At 39.9% G+C, this 20,498-nt stretch overlaps 1 protein-coding gene across 2 annotated transcripts in view; it reads right to left on the bottom strand.

The window, feature by feature from the left end:
* The window catches only part of LOX (lysyl oxidase), a 57,183-nt gene that overhangs the window by 27,993 nt on the left and 8,692 nt on the right, over positions 1-20,498 (bottom strand). For both annotated transcript variants that reach the window (XM_040415943.1, XM_040415944.1), the window contains exon 2: positions 3,571-3,679. In XM_040415943.1, coding sequence (XP_040271877.1) covers positions 3,571-3,679 — 109 coding nt within the window. The remainder of the gene's footprint in view (positions 1-3,570; positions 3,680-20,498) is intronic.

Genomic DNA, 20,498 nt, shown 5'->3' on the forward strand with positions numbered 1-20,498 from the left:
TGTTGTACTACTGCAGGGCTGGCCAACCTGAGGCTCCCCAGCTGTTGTAAAAGTACAATTCCCACCATGCCCTGCTGTAGGCTGATAGCTGTAGGCAGTCTTTTCATGCTGGGAGATGTAGTTTTGCAACAGCTGGAGAGCCGCAGGTTGGCCAGCCCTGTACTACTGCATAACACCATTATTCTAGATTATTTGATGACCCTCTTTGTCATTCTTCTCCATGTTAAATTAAAAAAATATTTAAAAAGAATATCTTCCTGTCAGCCGTTATCCAGATGTGACATCATCCTACTACAGCAGTATACACAATCTATAAAATGACATGTGCTACATCTGTAGGTGCTGCTTTCTCTTCACACTTTGTTCCTGTGTTTTTACTTCTTTTGTTATTTTTGGTCTGTCCATAGAAATGAAACATCTGTTTGCAGTTCATAACAATCTCCATGTCCGTCTGATCCGTCTCAGCACAGTTCGCCAATTATATGTTATGTATTATACCCAATGTTTTCACTTTGGCCTCCCTGTTTATTTTATTGGCCACTTTTGAGTCCACTAGCCTGAGGTTTTGTTTCCTGGGAGCAATTCATGGTTTAATACCAGATGATTCTCTCCTAGATTTTGATGGAGATTTATAATGAGGGGAATTTTTTAAAGTCAATTTTGTTGGAGCGTTGCCATAATTTAGGCCAAACTTAGCAAATGTTGCATGATGATTGATAAATCTGGTGTATCTTTAAATCTAACACCTCTGTCTTGAGCTGTTCTCCATTTCTTACTCAACCCATTTACTGGAGTAAGATTAAGTTGATCTGGCTTAAATCAGCTCGACAGGCTAACCACATCCACTTTCCCACCCACTATTCAAAATTGGAGTGAGTGAGAGTAAAAAAATATTTAGCTAATAAGTCACAAAGCTTTATTCTGAGACTTTTTGAAGCTAGAATTCTGGAGTGCAGGGCTTGATAAATTCTTCCTTAATGTTTAGCCTTTTCTGAGGCTGTCAAGTAGTTTTACTACAGTATCCTATTGTTAAAAGCAAAAGCAGACAATGTCCAGTTGACTGACCAGAGATAGTGGAATTCAATCGCTCATACTCCATTCTGGTGTGATCACGAACAGTCCAGTAGTAAAACTATGAGTTTTGTTGAAGAATATTAAACATCTACCAACACAAGCTGTAAAATAGATGAACACTTATGCATTTAAAGTGGATACACCACTGTTAAGGCCGCTTTACACCAGCCAATGATAGGGGCAATTATCAGAAAGAGGCATTCCTAGAAACATTCATTCCCAATAATTGGCCGTTGTAAAATTGCCATTGATCACGTGATGAACAGTGGTCCATTAGATGACACCAAAATAATTGTTTATGGGAAGCAGAAAATCCTGTGTAAACAGGGATCTGCCGCCCAGAAACAAGGAATCTGTATGGAGACAAGCGTTAGAAACAGCAATCACTTATCCCCATACAGCAGAGGTGAGTGCTACATGTAAACACGCTCACAATCAGACAATTAATGGGACAAATCATTTGTTCCTAATAATTGCTGGCACAGTTGGCCTGTGTAAAGGGGCTTTTACTCATAGCATACATTTAAACTTTTAGACGCTATTCACAACCACTATGGGCAGTGCTCACCTAATTTCGAGCTCTGTCCAGAGTGGGTGTGAATAGCTTCTATTAGTTTAAATATATGTTAATACTGGCTGAACAGTGCTATGAAAAAGAGTGACTGGGGTGAACATACACTATAGAGGACCCCTGTGCAAAAATATAGGCCCCATGTTGGTTAAAGGAGTTTTAAAACTCCTTTCTTGAAACAGAAGATTCATACTGCTCCACACCTCTTCGGTCCTTCATGCTGCCTCCACTGTGTCCACCTTCTGGTCACCACACTGTTTTCTTCTGGCAGTGCAAGAGCATGGTCACATGCACTGCTCCAGCCAATGACTTCTGTGATGACATGCTGCTTGTTGCTACTTCACCGCTGAAGTCAGCTATTACCTGGAGAGGTGCCTGTAACCATGTCCATGCACCACCAGATGTAAACAGTGCGGGGACCGGAAGATGGATACAGCGCAGATGACCAGGGTGACGGAAAGCAGGTAATCATGAATGTTTTGTTTCAGGAGGCAGACTGCGGGCACTAGCTAAAAAAAATCATTATTTATGGAAAACCCCTTTAAGTTATTAAGAGTAAGCGGCTCATCATAGTCTTTCTTTTCAATTACTATGACCCTATAGTCCATCCTTCATCTGATGGATCAGAATCTAACAATAGTTTGTCAATAGTGATGTGGCTCCTTATGGTTTTGCGGTTTTACTGCTTGGACTATTTGTTGACCTTCTTCATCACATGTAGTATTAAACAGTATCTTAGCACTTATTTCATATTTCCCATCTGCCTTTCCAGTTTTCTTGACTGCGGCATACCAAATCTGTTTTAATACGATACAGTGACATTTTTAGTTCTGTTTTTGATCATTCAGAAAGTCTAATAACCAAACTCGTGTTACTAGCAAAGAAACACAATATATTGTTTCACAAGACCAGAAATGGAAGACCGCTCTGATGGAACCAATAATAAGGGAGTTTCATTTAATATTTAATGACTGTGAGATCTTTTAATCAAGAATATTCTTTAACCCTGCACCTATTAGAATTTTTACTATATTTTAAAACTTTAGTTAATTCCATGCTTCACTTAACCAAATGTTCCAGAATACCTTCAAGGTCAATTGAGATTAACCTACAACAGCAGTCTTTTTTCCATTTCAAGTTCCTAGGTCACTAGAAAGATTTTTGACCAATAACTACTGACTGCTGATTGTTTTCCAGGACTATGTTTCAATAAAAATATAGATTTGATGTCTACCATTTGGAGTAACCCTATGGGCCTGGAGTCACATATCTGATTATTCTTCCAGTGCCTGCAGGACATGAGAACCCAAATCTAAGGCTTTATATACATTAAGTATGAGTAACACATTTCTTGGGTTGAGAAGATCCGTGCAGGAAAAAGTGGAACCTCTGTATCGGCGCTGTCAGCAGGAGTCGGATACCAAGTGAGTATTGGTACAAATAGTTCATAATTTTTTTTTTCAGTCCCTCCTTTTTCTCTCTACATTTCTTGGGTTAACGCAGATGGTCCAATGCATTTTTTTTTCATTTTTCATTCTTTCAAACGGTTCATTCCATGTATTCTAGAATTCGTCTACCACAATATACTATGCACGGAGCTTCAGATCAAACACTTTCAACAATCTAAACTGCTAGCCTCAACCAAGCAGTAAAATAATGCCATTCACACATATCAGAATAATATTGGTGGATCCTACAGAAAAACAACAGAATCTGCCAACAATAAACCTGTCCATGCGGGCTTCCAAGTTCTTTTCAATAGAAGATGGGGAAATTTGATGTGAAATGATTCTGACTTTTCACATTTGCCTTTTTCTTTTACTATAGTAACATTATTTATAACAGATCATCCAACGAACCAGATTTTGGACTTGAACAAGTAGGAAACAGTTTGTGTGAAAAATTCTTCACAACATTAGACTGACCTTGCAAGACAGTTCTCCTCAGCTGCACATCTCAGGCTGTACATGGACATTTTTTGCACATAAATGGAGGACTGGATGTAGTAGGGATCTGGAACCAAGTCTGGAAGCCCTAAGGAGAGGAAAACACGATTCAGTATCATAATGTTTAGTTACCATATAAGGGTTAATAAGTAATGTAATAAATCCTTACATCCTGTCAGCCATAACATTAGAACCATCGGAGGTCTTTTACTTATTAACCATGATTTTTATATTCTGAAATTCTTGAGGGCAGAAACATTGCTTCTGTAGTAACTTGATGTGGCCCCAATAAAAAATACTCAGTGGGAAGCTGCCACCTCTTTGGCTATTGTGGATCTTCTTCCTTGGGATTGATCATGAAATTCTGCAACCTTAGTGAGTTCCACTTGCCAATTTTTAGATATATAAGCTATGGATATACTAGCTCATGGAGAGAGGAGAGAAGAGGAGTGAATGCTTTATTCATATCCATACAGGTCAGTATTTCTCTGTAATGACCTCCATAATCCTATCCTAAGATAAACATAAGAATTATATTCTCCTCTACTTTTTGTGTGCAGTATATGGAAGCTAGTAAAAACTGTTGTAAACTACAGATATAGAGTACCGATGAGAAAACCGCTAAAATGCCAGATATAATTCATATAATGGCCAGAAATAATGTTATCTCTAGAGATTAATGAAGTTTTAAAAAAAAATTTGGGCAGCTTCACCAAAGTTTGGCAATAAATTTGAATTATTACAACTGAATTAATCACAAATGGCTATAAACCAGGTATAGCCAGGCCACTCTGCCTAATCCTATTCTTCCCACTTGGTGGCCCAATCTCAGTGTGAAGGCTTGGAAGTTAACCGTTTCCCAACAGTAAATTTATGTCGGCAGCCAGGCATTTAAAACCTGTGGTCCTGTGTGATGGTACCAGAGATAGTACACAGCATTGAGGCGGGAAAACCTAGGCATAAGGCTTTTATAGGGCTGTTACATCACAGGGGATGGCTACCTGCTGATTGGCTGGCTGCACGGCATTATCTATGATCTCATGTTCTCAGACTTCTTACTTTCACTTTTTAACACGTGCAGCCATTTTAGGAAAACCTAAATCGTTACCAAGAAGCGCGAGAAAATTCGGCTTTGTTGCAAATTGAAGTTTTCTTAAATTTCGGACCAAATTCCGCTTCAAATGCTTCACTTCACTCAACACTAGTTATTTCTCATGTAGACACATTGTAATATTAATTCATGCAAAGTTTGTTAAAAGGTTAGGTAAAGGTTTAGGCATGATATTTTACTTTTCTCTGTATAAAAATCTATGGAAGAAACATACTATATAAAAACATGAATGGGTACACTGAAAAAGGTAAACCATCACTATACTCTATGCGACATAAGGTATAACCTTGATTTGAATCCTCTTAGGGTACTTAAGCCATTATTTAAATAGTTTTGCTAATTGTGTGTTCTAGCTTGTCTTTATTCTCCATTTAATACTTATGTCTTAGGGGTAACCTATTTTGAGAAACTTCTGCTCAGCTGTTAGGTCCCCTCCAACGATATCTGTTAATGAGGAATCTAGTTGTGATGGACTCTAATCATCTGATCGTATAATGTCTGGATGCAAGCCATGCTTCAGAGCCCGAGTAAAAGAATCAGGTTGTGAGGCCCCTTTTATTACAAATATATGATCTAATAGGTTGTACAGAAAGGGTTTTTCCATGAAAAACAACCTAAAACTAGCCATGGTAATGGTTGACCTCTCGAATTACCATTCACGATTGTCTTGATCTTTGGAGGGAGAAAGTGTGAGCAACTTGTAGAAAACCTGTTTTGTTACTCATCCTAGGAAAACAGCAGAGGATCAGCTGGATAAAATGATATTCACAGCTAGTCTACTATTGTTCTAAAAACTGCTCTGATGACAATACACATTAGATCCACAAGTTTTAGCCAACAAATAAAGTCAGATCTTAATGGTAAACTTTACTAATAACTAAAAACTTTCGTTTGTCAATTACAAGTAAAGTACTATGTCCAGTAAACATTTAATGGGCATTGTAGTGTAAATAACTTTTTTTTCCCGACTATTGCCCTTTTTGGACATGGTAGCTGAAGCGTACCTACACTTAAGGTGACTTTTCAGAATAAATTTTTGTGTCCATAAGTAATAACACTATATCTAGAAATTATATGACTTGTATCCTATCCTATAGGTTCTTTCTTTAATTCTCAGTTTTGCCTGAGTTAGTGGGCTGAGGCTAGCTGCTGCTATTTCTCCCATACACAGAACACAGAAGGAAGAGGAGATCCCACTCTTTTATCACTATCTCTCACATACACTCTGGAGGACAATGTAGAGAAATACTGACCAGTATTGACGTGAATAAAAAAAAACTTGGGGTGAGATCAAAAAACTCATTACTAACTGCAGAAGCGTTATTGTAAGAGGGATGAAAAAATAGCTTACTAAGAGAAAACCCTCTAAAACGTAACCTTTAATCATACATAATAAAACCAATAGAAAAAAGAAATATATATAAACCCTACATAAATATTATACATAAAGATAATATATGTGCCTACGAAAAAAAGTATAGCTAAATATATTGAAACACATACTTGGGCAGTTATACATAGACAATACCGTGTGAAAACAGTGTGGGCTATTTGGTGAATTTACTCACGGTTCCTGTGGTTTTGGAATTACACCCACCAGAGTTTGTCATCATAAGCAGTGTTGTCGGGAGATGAACTGTCCCTGGGTGTCCTTTTTGGCTATCCCTGCCTAAAAGCGGAGCACCCGCCCCGAATGGGGCGACCCCACTTATCGGTGGCTAAACCCAAAAAAATGCCCTGGAAAGCCCTAAAAAAAGCTTATCAAAATGAGTCCTGACGTGTTTCCCCATTGAAGATGGTAATGGTCGATCAGGGGACAAAAAACAGTATAAGATGAAGTGAAGATGCTGGCAACCAAGATGATGTGGCCGCACTAAAGTGTCCAAAAGCTCCCCTATTTATACCTAAAATGGTAGAGGTGTTTTGAAAATGGCATTCCCGCTCTTAGTGGCATGATTAGCCGGAAAAGGCTAAATAATAAATTGGCACTACAGGAGACATATTAAATATGTTTGGTCATAAGCCAAATACAATGTGCCCCTATTGTGCTAATACACAGACCCACTAATTCAAAGTAGACACACAAGTAAGCTGAGGTGCCGGAATAAGTGCCGGAATAAATCTCCATTCTTCATGTTCCCCCTTCCTATTAATATGTATGGTCCTTTTACTTACTGTATTTATTTATGTACACTTGTTAACCTGTCTCTTTACCTGACCAAGAAGGGTCATAAGTGTACATAGAGCATTTGCGCATTTGCGCTCTATAAAACCGGAAGTAAGGCGGAACTATATCCTTTTCCTAATCATGCCCCTAAGAGCGGGAATGCCATTTTCAAAACACATCTACCATTTTAGGTATAAATAGGGGAGCTTTTGGACACTTTAGTGCGCCCACATCATCTTGGTTGCCAGCATCTTCACTTCATCTTATACTGTTTTTTGTCCCCTGATCAACCATTACCATCTTCAATGGGGAAATGCGTCGGCACTCATTTTGACAAGCTTTTTTTTAGGGCATTTTTTATGGTTTAGCGACCGATAAGTGGGGTCGCCACTTTTTGGGCGAGTGCTCCGCTTTTAGGCAGGGATAGCCAAAAGGGACACCCAGGGACAGTTCCTCTCCCGACAACACTGCTTATGATGACAAACTCTGGTGGGTTTAATTCCCAAACCACAGGAACCACGAGTAAGTTCACCAAATAGCCCACACTGTTTTCACATGGTATTGTCTATGTATAACTGCCTAGGATATGCCCAAGTATCTGTTTCAATACATCTAGCTACACTTTTTTCATGGGCACATATATTATCTTTATGTATAATATTTATGTGGGTTTTTTATATATTTCTTTTTTTCTATTGGTTTTATTATGTATGATTAAAGGTTACGTTTTAGAGGGTTTTCTCTTAGTAAGCCATTATTAACTGCTGCAGCATGTCTATGTATGCATCTCTGCTTCTCTCTCACTGGCATTCTCTTCTTCCTTCCTTCACTATAGGCTTCTACTGGCAACATGTAGTCAGTAATCTGATAGTCCATCTAGGGAGACCAAGACAGATTTCAGGGAGCATGACCACCTTAGAAAGGATGGTGGGGGGAAGAGAAAGAGCCTTATAAGTAGTGAATTATCCATGATAAGATATATTACATCATTTCTGCTTATACAAAGTTTGTTGAAAACACAGTGACAATTTAAGTAAAAATCGGATACATCCAAAAATTAGTGCTCTGAATCTACTGAAATTCCAGATGTTTTATAGGAGGTGTAGGAGGATTGTTCCTGTTGCTTCTCTTGTATAAACATCCAACATACTTTATGCATGCACTAATACATATGAAAAGTCATGGTAATATATCTATCTTCCTCAAAGAGAGGCAGTTGAACTTTGTAAGCCCCCTCAGGCATTCTTATACACTGAAGACATGAAAACTTATGAAATGGCATGAATATTTAAATAAATATTCCATACTATATAATTACTATACTATATTGTTAACCAGAAGTTGAAAGTGAAGTGAATGGCGGTTTCATTTTAACAGGACTGTACATCATGTAGGTCTTCTGATCATAAGATTAATTAGACAAGTAGAATTAGCAGCTGTGACCTCAGGATATAAACACCAATCATCCCAATAGTAACCGAAGTCCTACCTTTTCCACATCAACATTCCTAATTGTACATGTATTATAATTTATGACACAAACTAAATTCTCTAGTACATTAGTGGAAGCTGAAAATGTTTTACTGTTCCTCTCTTCTCAGGGGTACTTCCTGGGAAGAAGTATGTACATTAGCTCTCGTCTTCAAGGAAGATTTGCATACTGTGACCTAAACGGAGCATGGAAATCAAGTAAGGCTACTTTCACACTGGCATTTTGGATTTCCGTTTGTGAGATCCGTTCAGGGCTCTCATAAGCAGTCCAAAACTGATCAGTTTTGCCCTAATGCATTCTGAATGGAAAAGAATCCGCTCAGAATGCATCAGTTTGCCTCTGTTCAGTCTCCATTCCGCTTTGGAGGCAGAGCGTTTTGGTGTCCGTCTGACGAAACTGAGCCAAACGGATCCGTTCTGACACACAATGTAAGTCAATGGGGTTGGATCCGTTTTCTATGACACAATCCGGCACAATAGAAAACGGATGCATCCTCCATTGACTTTCAGTGGTGTTCAAGACGGATCCGTCTTGGCTATGTTAAAGATAATACAAACGTATCCGTTCTGAACGGATGCAGACGGTTGTATTATCTGAACGGATCCGTCTGTGCAGATCCATGATGGATCTGCACCAAACGCGAGTGTGAAAGTAGCCTAAGTAAGGAAGACAGTGGACACTCATAGGGAGATTATGTTGGAGAGTATTGAATACAGTGTTACCAAAATGCAGTTTACCTGACACAGTATGAGAGTGGGGTCAAGTTTATAGTATCTGCAAGATTCACACAAATCACAAATTATTATTATTTATTTGAAAGCACCATTAATTCCATGGCGCTGTTCATCCAGACGGGGTTACACAAATATAAAAATACAATAAACAAGAAAGTATTAACAGACTGGTAAGGAGGGGTAGAGAACCCTGCCCACAAGAGCTTACAATCTACAAGGGAAGGGTAGAACACAGTAGGTGAGGGTATAGGCTGCTCATGTGGCTGTGTGGTGGCAGCATGCTATTGCAAGTGGTAGGCTTTCCTGAAAAGCTGGGTTTTGGATGTTGGGGAAGAGTCTGATGTGTTGGGGTAGTGAGTTCCAGAGTAGAGGAGAGGCAAGTGAGAAATCTTTTAGTCGATTGTGTGAAGAACAGATGAGAGGAGAATAGAGGAGGTCCTGTAAAGATCTGAGATTTCATGTGGGGATGTATTGAGAAAGTAGGTCAGAGATATAAGGAGGGGACAGATTGTGGATGGCCTAATATGTAGTTGTAAGGGATTGGCAAAGGGGGGAGGCAGAGGAGAAACGAGGGGAGAGCTGGTTTAACTGGGCAGCGGAGTTGAGAATAGATTGAAGAGGAGCAAGAGTGCTGGATGGGAGGTCACACAGGAGGATGTTGCATTAGTCCAGGCGGGAGACGAGGAGAGCATGCACTAGTATTTTAGTTGACTCAGGGGTGAGGAAGGCACGAAAATGAGAGATGTTCTTAAGTTGAAAACGGCAGGTGGAGGTGAGGGTTTGGATGTGTGGCTTGAAGGACAGGATAGAATCAAATGTTATCCCCAGGCAGTGGATCTGTGAGACTGGACAAAGCTTTGTGCTGTTAACTGTAATGGATAGGTCTGGTAGGGAATCGTGACATGGGGGGAAGACAATGAATTCCGATTTCTCCATGTTGAGTTTTAGGAAGCAGAGGAGAAGAATGGAGATATGGCTTACAGACACACTGGGATTCTGGATAGCAGGAAAGTGACATCTAGGCCAGAGAGGTAGATTTGAGTGTCATCAGCATAGAGGTGGTATTGGAAGCCATGGGACTCTATGAGCTGTCCCAGACCGAATGTATAAATGGAGAAAAACCTGACATAGACTAAAAATACCCTGTCACTTAACAAACCTGTTGTCAAACTACCTTTCTTAACATTACTTGCCAGTAGAAAATCCATAGATATTGGCTATACATATTAAATGAACCTACTGATTTCCGGCCATCTAATGTCCATGGGGACCTCACAACACTCCCTTGACAGTAGATATTGGGGGAGAGAAGGAGCAGACGTTCATTCTTCAGTGAAGATAAGCTGCACCCCTCTCACCATAAAGAACACATGCATGTGCAGGAGTGGTCTTCTGGCCTAGGGAAATCTAATGTTGATGGCCAGCCATACATTTCATTACATGATGCAAGGCATTTCAGTGTGACAATGCATCAAATGTATCTGGAGTATTTGTTTTATGTATAGCTTATGTATATGACCTACATACAATGTGAGGTTTCTAGTAGAAGGGAAATGAAATAAAGTAGTCATTCAATCATGTATAGCCCCTAGTTTAATAATAGAATCTTTGTTGGGAGTGTATGAGTAAAACTAGAATGAATTTATTTGTTTCTTCTGACATACCGTAACTGGATTAAAATGGAAAGTAATACACCTAAAGTTGGAAAGCGCATACATTATAGGACTGTGACTCATTACTTCCCTGCATCCTGTTTGATTCACTTTTGGTATACAATATCAGTTTTATGCTAGCTGCTGATTTACACATCAGCATTCCTGTTCTAAGAATGTTCTACCATTTATCTAAGAAAACATGAATTTAACTAGTTTGGGAGAACTGTAGCATATTTAGATATTTCTTGCAAGAGTTCAACCAGACAGACTAGACCAAACCAAAGCTACCTTTCGCTACAGTGGTAGCCTGTGGGGTATACAGTCAGGTCCATAAATATTGGGACATCGACACAATTCTAACATTTTTGGTTCTATACACCACCACAATGGATTTGAAATAAAACAAACAAGATGTGCTTTAACTGCAGACTGTCAACTTTAATTTGAGGGTATTTACATCCAAATCAGGTGAACGGTGTAGGAATTACAACAGTTTGCATATGTGCCTCCTACTTGTTAAGGAACCAAAAGTAATGGGACAATTGGCTTCTCAGCTGTTCCATGGCCAGGTGTGTGTTATTCCCTCATTATCCCAATTACAATGAGCAGATAAAAGGTCCAGAGTTAATTTCAAGTGTGCTATTTGTATTTGGAATCTGTTGCTGTCAACTCTCAAGATGAGATCCAAAGAGCTGTCACTATCAGTGAAGCAAGCCATCATTACGCTGAAAAAACAAAACAAACCCATCAGAGAGATAGCAAAAATATTAGGCATGGCCAAAACAACTGTTTGGAACATTCTTAAAAAGAAGGAACGCATCGGTGAGCTCAGCAACACCAAAAGACCCGGAAGACAACGGAAAACAACTGTGGTGGATGACCGAAGAATTCATTCCCTGGTAAAGAAAACACCCTTTACAACAGTTGGCCAGATCAATAACACTCTCTAGGAGGTAGGTGTATGTGTGTCAAAGTCAACAATCAAGAGAAGACTTCACCAGAGGGAATACAGAGGGTTCACCACAAGATGTAAACCATTGGGGAGCCTCAAAAACAGGAAGGCCAGATTAGAGTTTGTCAAACGACATCTAAAAAAGCCTTCACAGTTCTGGAACAACATCCTATGGACAGATGAGACCAAGATAAACTTGTACCAGAGTGATGGGAAGAGAAGAGTATGGAGAAGGAAAGAAACTGCTCATGATCTAAGCATACCACTTCATCAGTGAAGCATGGTGGTGGTAGTGTCATGGCGTGGGCATGTATGGCTGCCAATGGAACTGGTTCTCTTTTATTTATTGATGATGTGACTGCTGACAAAAGCAGCAGGATGAATTCTGAAGTGTTTCGGGCAATATTATCTGCTCATATTCAGCCAAATGCTTCAGAACTCATTGGACGGCGCTTCACAGTGCAGATGGACAATGACCCAAAGCATACTGCAAAAGCAACCAAAGAGTTTTTTAAGGGAAAGAAGTGGAATGTTATGCAATGGCCAAGTCAATCACCTGACCTGAATCCGATTGAGCATGCATTTCACTTGCTGAAGACAAAACTGAAGTGAAAATGCCCCAAGAACAAGCAGGAACTGAAGAAAGTTGCAGTAGAGGCCTGGCAGAGCATCACCAGGGATGAAACACAGCGTCTGGTGATGTCTATGCGTTCCAGACTTCAGGCTGTAATTGACTGCAAAGGATTTGCAACCAAGTATTAAAAAGTGAAAGTTTGATTTATGATTATTATTCAGTCCCATTACTTTAGGTCCCTTAACAAGTGGGAGGCATATATGCAAACTGTTGTAATTCCTACACCGTTCACCTGATTTGGATGTAAATACCCTCAAATTAAAGCTGACAGTCTGCAGTTAAAGCACATATTGTTTGTTTCATTCCAGATCCATTGTGGTGGTGTATAGAGCCAAAAATGTTAGAATTGTGTCAATGTCCCAATATTTATGGACCTGACTGTACATTTAGATGGCTATTTGATCATCTTTCTGTTAATTAGATCTGAATGACTAGATTGATTTGTAAAGTATGTCTACTGGGTTACCTCATTGTTTATGGTTGATTATGTATAGGCAGAATTTGAAAGTCTTCTATAAAGCTATACAGTGCACTCTATAGAGTGAAGTACTCAAATAGACTACTGCCTCATTTGCCAAAGGTGATGTTAAGTGCACAAAGATCATTTTCAATTCAAGAACACGTCTCTATTTAATTTCTGTGGGAATTTTTCCTTACGACGAAATTAAGAAATGTGTACATCTTGGAAAATGTGGAAACTAAATAACATAGCGATACATACTGGACTAAGTGCTGTCATGGTATACCTATTTAAGTGATAAATTTGCTTATATATCTTACCATACTGGAAATATCCTGTGCCATAGCCTGGCCTCCGTCTTTGGCTTGCTCTTCTCCTTTCATATGTATCATAATAGTTGTGGTAGGCATTTTCTTCCTGATTCTTATATCGGTCGTGTGGATCATCTGCTTGAATCACATTTGACCTGGCTGTATTACTTGTTGTTGCATTGAATCTCTGGGACCGTTGCCCACGTGAAGGAAGGACTGTACCCTGATGACTATCTGGAGTACCATCTCGGATCCTCCCTGTAGCATCATTTCCATGGTTTCTTGATCTTGATACCTGAAACCATAGTTGGTCAGGAGTTTCCCTTTGCCTTTGTATATTTGTATGTTGTGAGCCCTGCTGCTGGTTGCTGTTAGAAATGGAAGATTGAGATCTTCCAGCAGCTGAAATACCTGTCTGATTTTGGGTGCTCGGCAACAGCATAGAATTACTGGATGTATGAGCCACAGATTCTCGTCTCCTAAGAGGCTGGTAATTAGGACCCTGACTTAGCAGGCTAAAAGATCTTCCATTGTTTTGCCATTGTACCCTGTGACTCCAAAATGTACTAACTCCATTGTGGTTTCTTTGGTTCTGGCAGCTACCTTCCAAAGTACAATAAAAGTACACAACAAGCTGCAATAAAACTATACCACCGAGTGAGCATCCCATGTTCTATACTAAGACTAAAATAATAGTAGATTATAAATTGGTTAGGAATTGGTTCTGAAAAATAAAAGATAAAAAGCTTGGAAGCTCAATGTATGAGGTAGCAGTTAGCTAGAGAGAGGCTAGACCCTTCTCATCTTTCTAATATTGTGCTGGTGCACTGCTGGTAATAAGAAAAGGGGAGGGGGATTTGGAATAAAGTTACCAGACCTCCCATTTAAACTGTAAGCTTTTAGAGTATGCAAGTGCAGGGGCTAAACAGTAATCCAGGTATCTGAACTAGCATCTTAACAGCCCCGTAATGTAAACCCTAGAAAACAGTTCTGGGAGTGGTCTGGAACATGTACATGGGGGTTGTAGAGTTTCCATGGTATTTTACACTTGGAAAAAGAATTTTGGCTGAGTGCCCACTTGTTACTTGTTCACATTATAGGCTGAAAACTTGTGACTTGACATATCGTCCAGGTCTGCTTATCCCTCTGAGCTCATAAAGACCTGCACGTTGAGCCTGCTGAATGCACACTATGAAGGGCACATTTCAAAATGCAAAGATGAGAACAGTCTGTTACATGCAGGTTATCCAGGGGATAATTATCAAGGAAAACAACTGTATCCAGACACATCTGGCAACTAGGAAAGCCAGGCTCAAAAGGGGAGAAAGAAAGTTTTTTCTGTTACATGTGTGTCATAAATAATCTTAGATCCCTGAAAGAATTTTCCTTCTGAATGTATTGCACACAATGTTCAGCTTTGAGATTCTTGAAGACCACTGTGAAATGAATTTCTTATCATGGCGCCTGTTCTGACTGCATGCTCCCTGTTGCTCAATGTATACAACAAGCTTGTGGCATATACTAATTACTAACCTTAGGTTAGACTTTTCTACTATGCAGGATCAGTGCTTCACTATGTGATGATAACTATAGGGAGTGACAGTGATAATCTGTCAGTACTCCAGTGCTATAAACACGCAGATTAGACATACTGCAATCATAGGAATCGGTGCAAACTGAGCTGCAGGTTTCAGTACCCTAATTTTCCCCTGGGGAAAATGGTCATGTGGTATGGATTAAGTGAATGCACATGCAGATGTGGAGTAGAAAACATTTCTCCATTACACAATGAGGGAGTGTCACAGCCAGGACAAGTGAGATGCTGAGCTACCCCAACCACTGCCCCCACCTATTTGCATGATCTGTCCTAGTTAATGGCCCACAACTGGTCGACAGTCTCTCCTTAAATAAGTGCTGGGGCCTATACGGGAAGGAAAAATGGGGAAAAAATAATAAACTATTTACAAATTGGCCAAAACTGAGCATAATCAAATATAAAATAGACAAACTGAGTCAGACCAGCACAGAATCAAGAGAATAAAACCAGTAATTGAATCATGACAAAGTCAATACCAGAAGAGACAAACCAGACAAAATCAGAGAAAAATAACCAGAAATAATACCAAGCCAGGGGTCAATACCAGGAAGTCACTGAAGGGTCCAACTAATCAGGCAAAGGGCCAGCATCATAATCCAAAGCTAGGTCTAAAATCCAAAAGGTCCAGAGCTGTATAGAAAGGCTAGTGTGGATCTTCCAGAGAAAAAACAATCACAGGCAACTGTGGTCAACATTTGCCTGTTTAAAACAGACTGCCCTACTGGTCATGTGACGCGGACGGTGTCACTTGACCCCTGAGATCACTACACCAGGCGTGCCGGCGTGACCGTTGATTGGCTGATCCTCCTGCTTGCAGAGACTGGCCTAGTTGCCCCAAAAGGGTGCCAGGAGTGCTTTGAGTGAAGAAGCGTGCCTATCTGCCCCAGTGTAACAGGGAGATTTATCATGAAGGGAATTTTTAAAGTCAGTAATCATTGCTATAATGAGCAAATAAGTCCAAAAAGTTACCAAGCCCTATTTTAGGAATTTTGATGCCTGAGGAGTGCTAGGCTTGATACATTTACTCCCTAGTTAATAAATTAATGGGGTTCTCCAAGAATAATTTTAAATGACAACAAGCTAGAATGTGAGGAGGACAGGTTGCCTCCACTTGCAGAACTTCCTAAGTTATGTGGGCATGGTGCCTCACTACACTGCTCTACAATAGATAGTTATGATTTGATCCTGCCTACAATATTCCATCATGGCTGAGCAGCCTGACAAATACACTCACCAATGTGTAGTGTATGGTAGTATATGCAAGTGCCAGAGAGTAATGTGCACCGCCTAGGCAACTCTGCAAGTGGAGGCAACCAGTCTTGCTCACATTCTAGAACAGTTGAATTGCTTCCCTAAGAAACCCTTTAAATTAAAGATATACAGGCAAAGCCTTTATGAAATGTACAAAGTATCTAAAGTTGTGATTTGTGGTACTGTAGCTGAATAACATTTACAAGAACACTAGAATGTACTTAAAATTGAAGATCCATCTTTGATTACAATATCCTATATGCCATGCATATGTAAGTTCAAAGATTTTTGTAATAACTCTTACTATCCTTTTCTGCACTTTGGTTTTACTCTGTGCAGTATTGGAGAAATCTTTTGCTGTCTGAAAGAATAATTTTTCTCTTTTTATTCTAATTATTGGTTATATACACTACTAACACGCTGCAGCTCAGCTCTTTAACACTCAAACAATCAGTTCACCTGATTTACAACAGTACACTGTAATGCTCTCATGGTACTAAGGATAGATCCTTAATACGAATACCATACTATCAACAGCAACCTATTGGATGGGAAAGTATACATGGTTAGCCTGACGATTTGATTTAAGCCAGATTTATCAACTGCAACTTTTTAAAAAGTATCGCAAAAGGGGTGGTATAGAAAGTGGAAGAGATAGAGATAAAAGATTCATGAAATATATCAAACATTGTTCAAGATTTGGTAACAAACGGACTTTAATAATTTCCCTCATTATAAATTTCTCCCATTGATTTTTTCCAGTGGGTATCGAAGATAAATTAAGTAGATATTGTGCAGTATAACCTACCTTCAGTACATTTATCCCTTTAAATATTCTATTGTGTCAGAGGAAAATGGTGACATGTACACCTTTTTTCACCTACTGGAGGAGTCTTAGTATAAAACATATATACTGTAGCACAAAAATAAAACAAAAATGAAAGACATAAACTAAAATAAATATCCCTTCTACCACTAACCATTTAACAAGCCCCGGACCTAGCCTCAGAATTACAATCCTCCAGTTATGTCAAATCGTCAAGCTCAGTAGTAGCGTTTAGGTAACATACAATTAATTGTTCCTTCAAAAATATTATGTGAAGTATGCAGGGGCGTAGCTAATGGCTCATGGGCCCTGGTGCAAGAGTTCAGCTTGGGCCCCCCTTCCCTCAGTGCGTTGTGTGTCTTCTTATGTGGCACAAGGGTCTGCTACCTCTGCACCCCCTATAGCTACGCCCATGGAAGTATGTAGATATAAGTCAGTAGTGACGTCATTGCAAGACTGTGTCTAAATAAATTAGACAGTCACCTGTGTGTCTGCTGTTCTCTACTATGCTTGATCTCTTCTTGCTAGAGAGGACGCCAAAGATGAGCTGATCCCAACGCTATGACCTCCCAGTGAATGAGGGACCCCAACAGTAGTATTTAGTTCCCCTGCAACGCCCCAACAGGGGAATAAAGTATTACACAGTTTCTACTAAAATCAATCAGCTGTTTTTCTACTGCATGGATGTGCCATGTCCTCCAGAATGAAAAAAGCTCTTTATAGCCACTTTCATTTTTTGGCTAGTAGATAAAGGTCCAAAATGGGGGACCCCTCTTTATTAACTGTATGACTCCTCTAAGGGTGTATTCAGATTGTGTAGCTGGGTGCATTTAAAATTGCAGAAAAACATGCATTTCTGCTGCTGTTTTCAATGCAGTTACAGTAAAAAATTTTACAGGTGAAACACATTTAATTAACAAATTTGGCTTGTAAAATCCACAGCCATGGAAATCTGCATGCATTTTTTCTGAATACACCGCAGGAGGATATTTGAAAGTTTTTTTTTTTCTTTTTAATTGTCTCTTTATTGGTTTTAACATATGAAAAGGACAACTATAAAGCATGAATAACATTATGCCTAGAATACTGTGGATACTACATTGCAGGACAGATTAACTTTAGATGCTGAGTAAATACTTATTTTTATTTAATTTATTTTTTATTCTAAACCAACAACCCTTGTAATGATCTCTACTTCACCACAGCAAGGCTTACCATATACAGTGTATACTGCTCCATGGTATTCCAGTGTAATTCTAGTTTAGGATGCATGTTACTACCCAACACACCTGTTGAGGAATTTGGAACATCTGAACAGTTGCTATTAAACAGGACTACAGGCAGAAATCTGTAGTAAATCAGATGCACAGATGGCAAGTTGAAAGCCACACACCCTTCTTTCTGATATTCTTGGGGAATCTTGATAAATATGATGTTTGTGTTATACAGCATTTTTGAATGCAAGCACTGTACACTACTAGCATAATTACATATAGGTTATACCCACCCACACAGGGACCCTATCTATGGTACATGTACCATTTGTGTGTCCCACAAAATACATAAATATGGTCTAAAATGTTTTAGGAATTGAGGCATATCTCTCATCACAATAGGCTGTTCTCTTTAAGGACTTATTTTTAGGTGTCTAAACTGACTTCCTCCTAGATAGAAAAGAGTGGAGCCAGCCCTGCCATTGTAGTCTACAGGGAGTGCAGAATTATTAGGCAAGTTGTATTTTTGAGGATTAATTTTATTATTGAACAACAACCATGTTCTCAATGAACCCAAAAAACTCATTAATATCAAAGCTGAATATTTTTGGAAGTAGTCTTTAGTTTGTTTTTAGTTTTAGCTATTTTAGGGGGATATTTGTGTGTGCAGGTGACTATTACTGTGCATAATTATTAGGCAACTTAACAAAAAACAAATATATACCCATTTCAATTATTTATTTTTACCAGTGAAACCAATATAACATCTCAACATTCACAAATATACATTTCTGACATTCAAAAACAAAACAAAAACAAATCAGTGACCAATATAGCCACCTTTCTTTGCAAGGACACTCAAAAGCCTGCCATCCATGGATTCTGTCAGTGTTTTGATCTGTTCACCATCAACATTGCGTGCAGCAGCAACCACAGCCTCCCAGACACTGTTCAGAGAGGTGTACTGTTTTCCCTCCTTGTAAATCTCACATTTGATGATGGACCACAGGTTCTCAATGGGGTTCAGATCAGGTGAACAAGGAGGCCATGTCATTAGATTTTCTTCTTTTATACCCTTTCTTGCCAGCCACGCTGTGGAGTACTTGGACGCGTGTGATGGAGCATTGTCCTGCATGAAAATCATGTTTTTCTTGAAGGATGCAGACTTCTTCCTGTATCACTGCTTGAAGAAGGTGTCTTCCAGAAACTGGCAGTAGGACTGGGAGTTGAGCTTGACTCCATCCTCAACCCGAAAAGGCCCCACAAGCTCATCTTTGATGATACCAGCCCAAACCAGTACTCCACCTCCACCTTGCTGGCGTCTGAGTCGGACTGGAGCTCTCTGCCCTTTACCAATCCAGCCACGGGCCCATCCATCTGGCCCATCAAGACTCACTCTCATTTCATCAGTCCATAAAACCTTAAGATAAGTCTTGAGATATTTCTTGGCCCAGTCTTGACGTTTCAGCTTGTGTGTCTTGTTCAGTGGTGGTCGTCTTTCAGCCTTTCTTACCTTGGCCATGTCTCTGAGTATTGCACACCTTGTGCTTTTGGGCACTCCAGTGATGTTGCAGCTCTGAAATATGGCCAAACTGGTGGCAAGTGGCATCTTGGCAGCTGCAAGCTTGACTTTTCTCAGTTCATGGGCAGTTATTTTGCGCCTTGGTTTTTCCACACGCTTCTTGCGACCCTGTTGACTATTTTGAATGAAACGCTTGATTGTTCGATGATCACGCTTCAGAAGCTTTGCAATTTTAAGAGTGCTGCATCCCTCTGCAAGATATCTCACTATTTTTGACTTTTCTGAGCCTGTCAAGTCCTTCTTTTGACCCATTTTGCCAAAGGAAAGGAAGTTGCCTAATAATTAGGCACACCTAATATAGGGTGTTGATGTCATTAGACCACACCCCTTCTCATTACAGAGATGCACATCACCTAATATGCTTAATTGGTAGTAGGCTTTCGAGCCTATACAGCTTGGAGTAAGACAACATGCATAAAGAGGATGATGTGGTCAAAATACTCATTTGCCTAATAATTCTGCACGCAGTGTATAGGGGATACAGAAACAGTCACAGCTGTCTCCTATAACTAAGGCCTCTTTCACACTTGCGTTGTCCGGATCCGGCGTGTACTCCATTTGCCGGAATTACACGCCGGATCCGGAAAAACGCAAGTGAACTGAAAGCATTTGAAGACGGATCCGTCTTCCAAATGCGTTCAGTGTTACTATGGCACCCAGGACGCTATTAAAGTCCTGGTTGCCATAGTAGGAGCGGGGAGCGGGGGAGCGGTATACTTACAGTCCGTGCGGCTCCCGGGGCGCTCCAGAATGACGTCAGAGCGCCCCATGCGCATGGATGACGTGTCCATGCGATCACGTCATCCATGAGCGTGGGGCGCCCTGACGTCACTCTGGAGCGCCCGGGGAGCCGCACGGACGGTAAGTATACTGCTCCCCCGCTCCCCACTTCACTTTACCATGGCTGACAGGACTTTAGCG

Source organism: Bufo bufo, chromosome 2 (genome assembly GCF_905171765.1).
Source record: "Bufo bufo chromosome 2, aBufBuf1.1, whole genome shotgun sequence".
NCBI classification, from domain to species: Eukaryota; Metazoa; Chordata; class Amphibia; order Anura; family Bufonidae; genus Bufo; species Bufo bufo.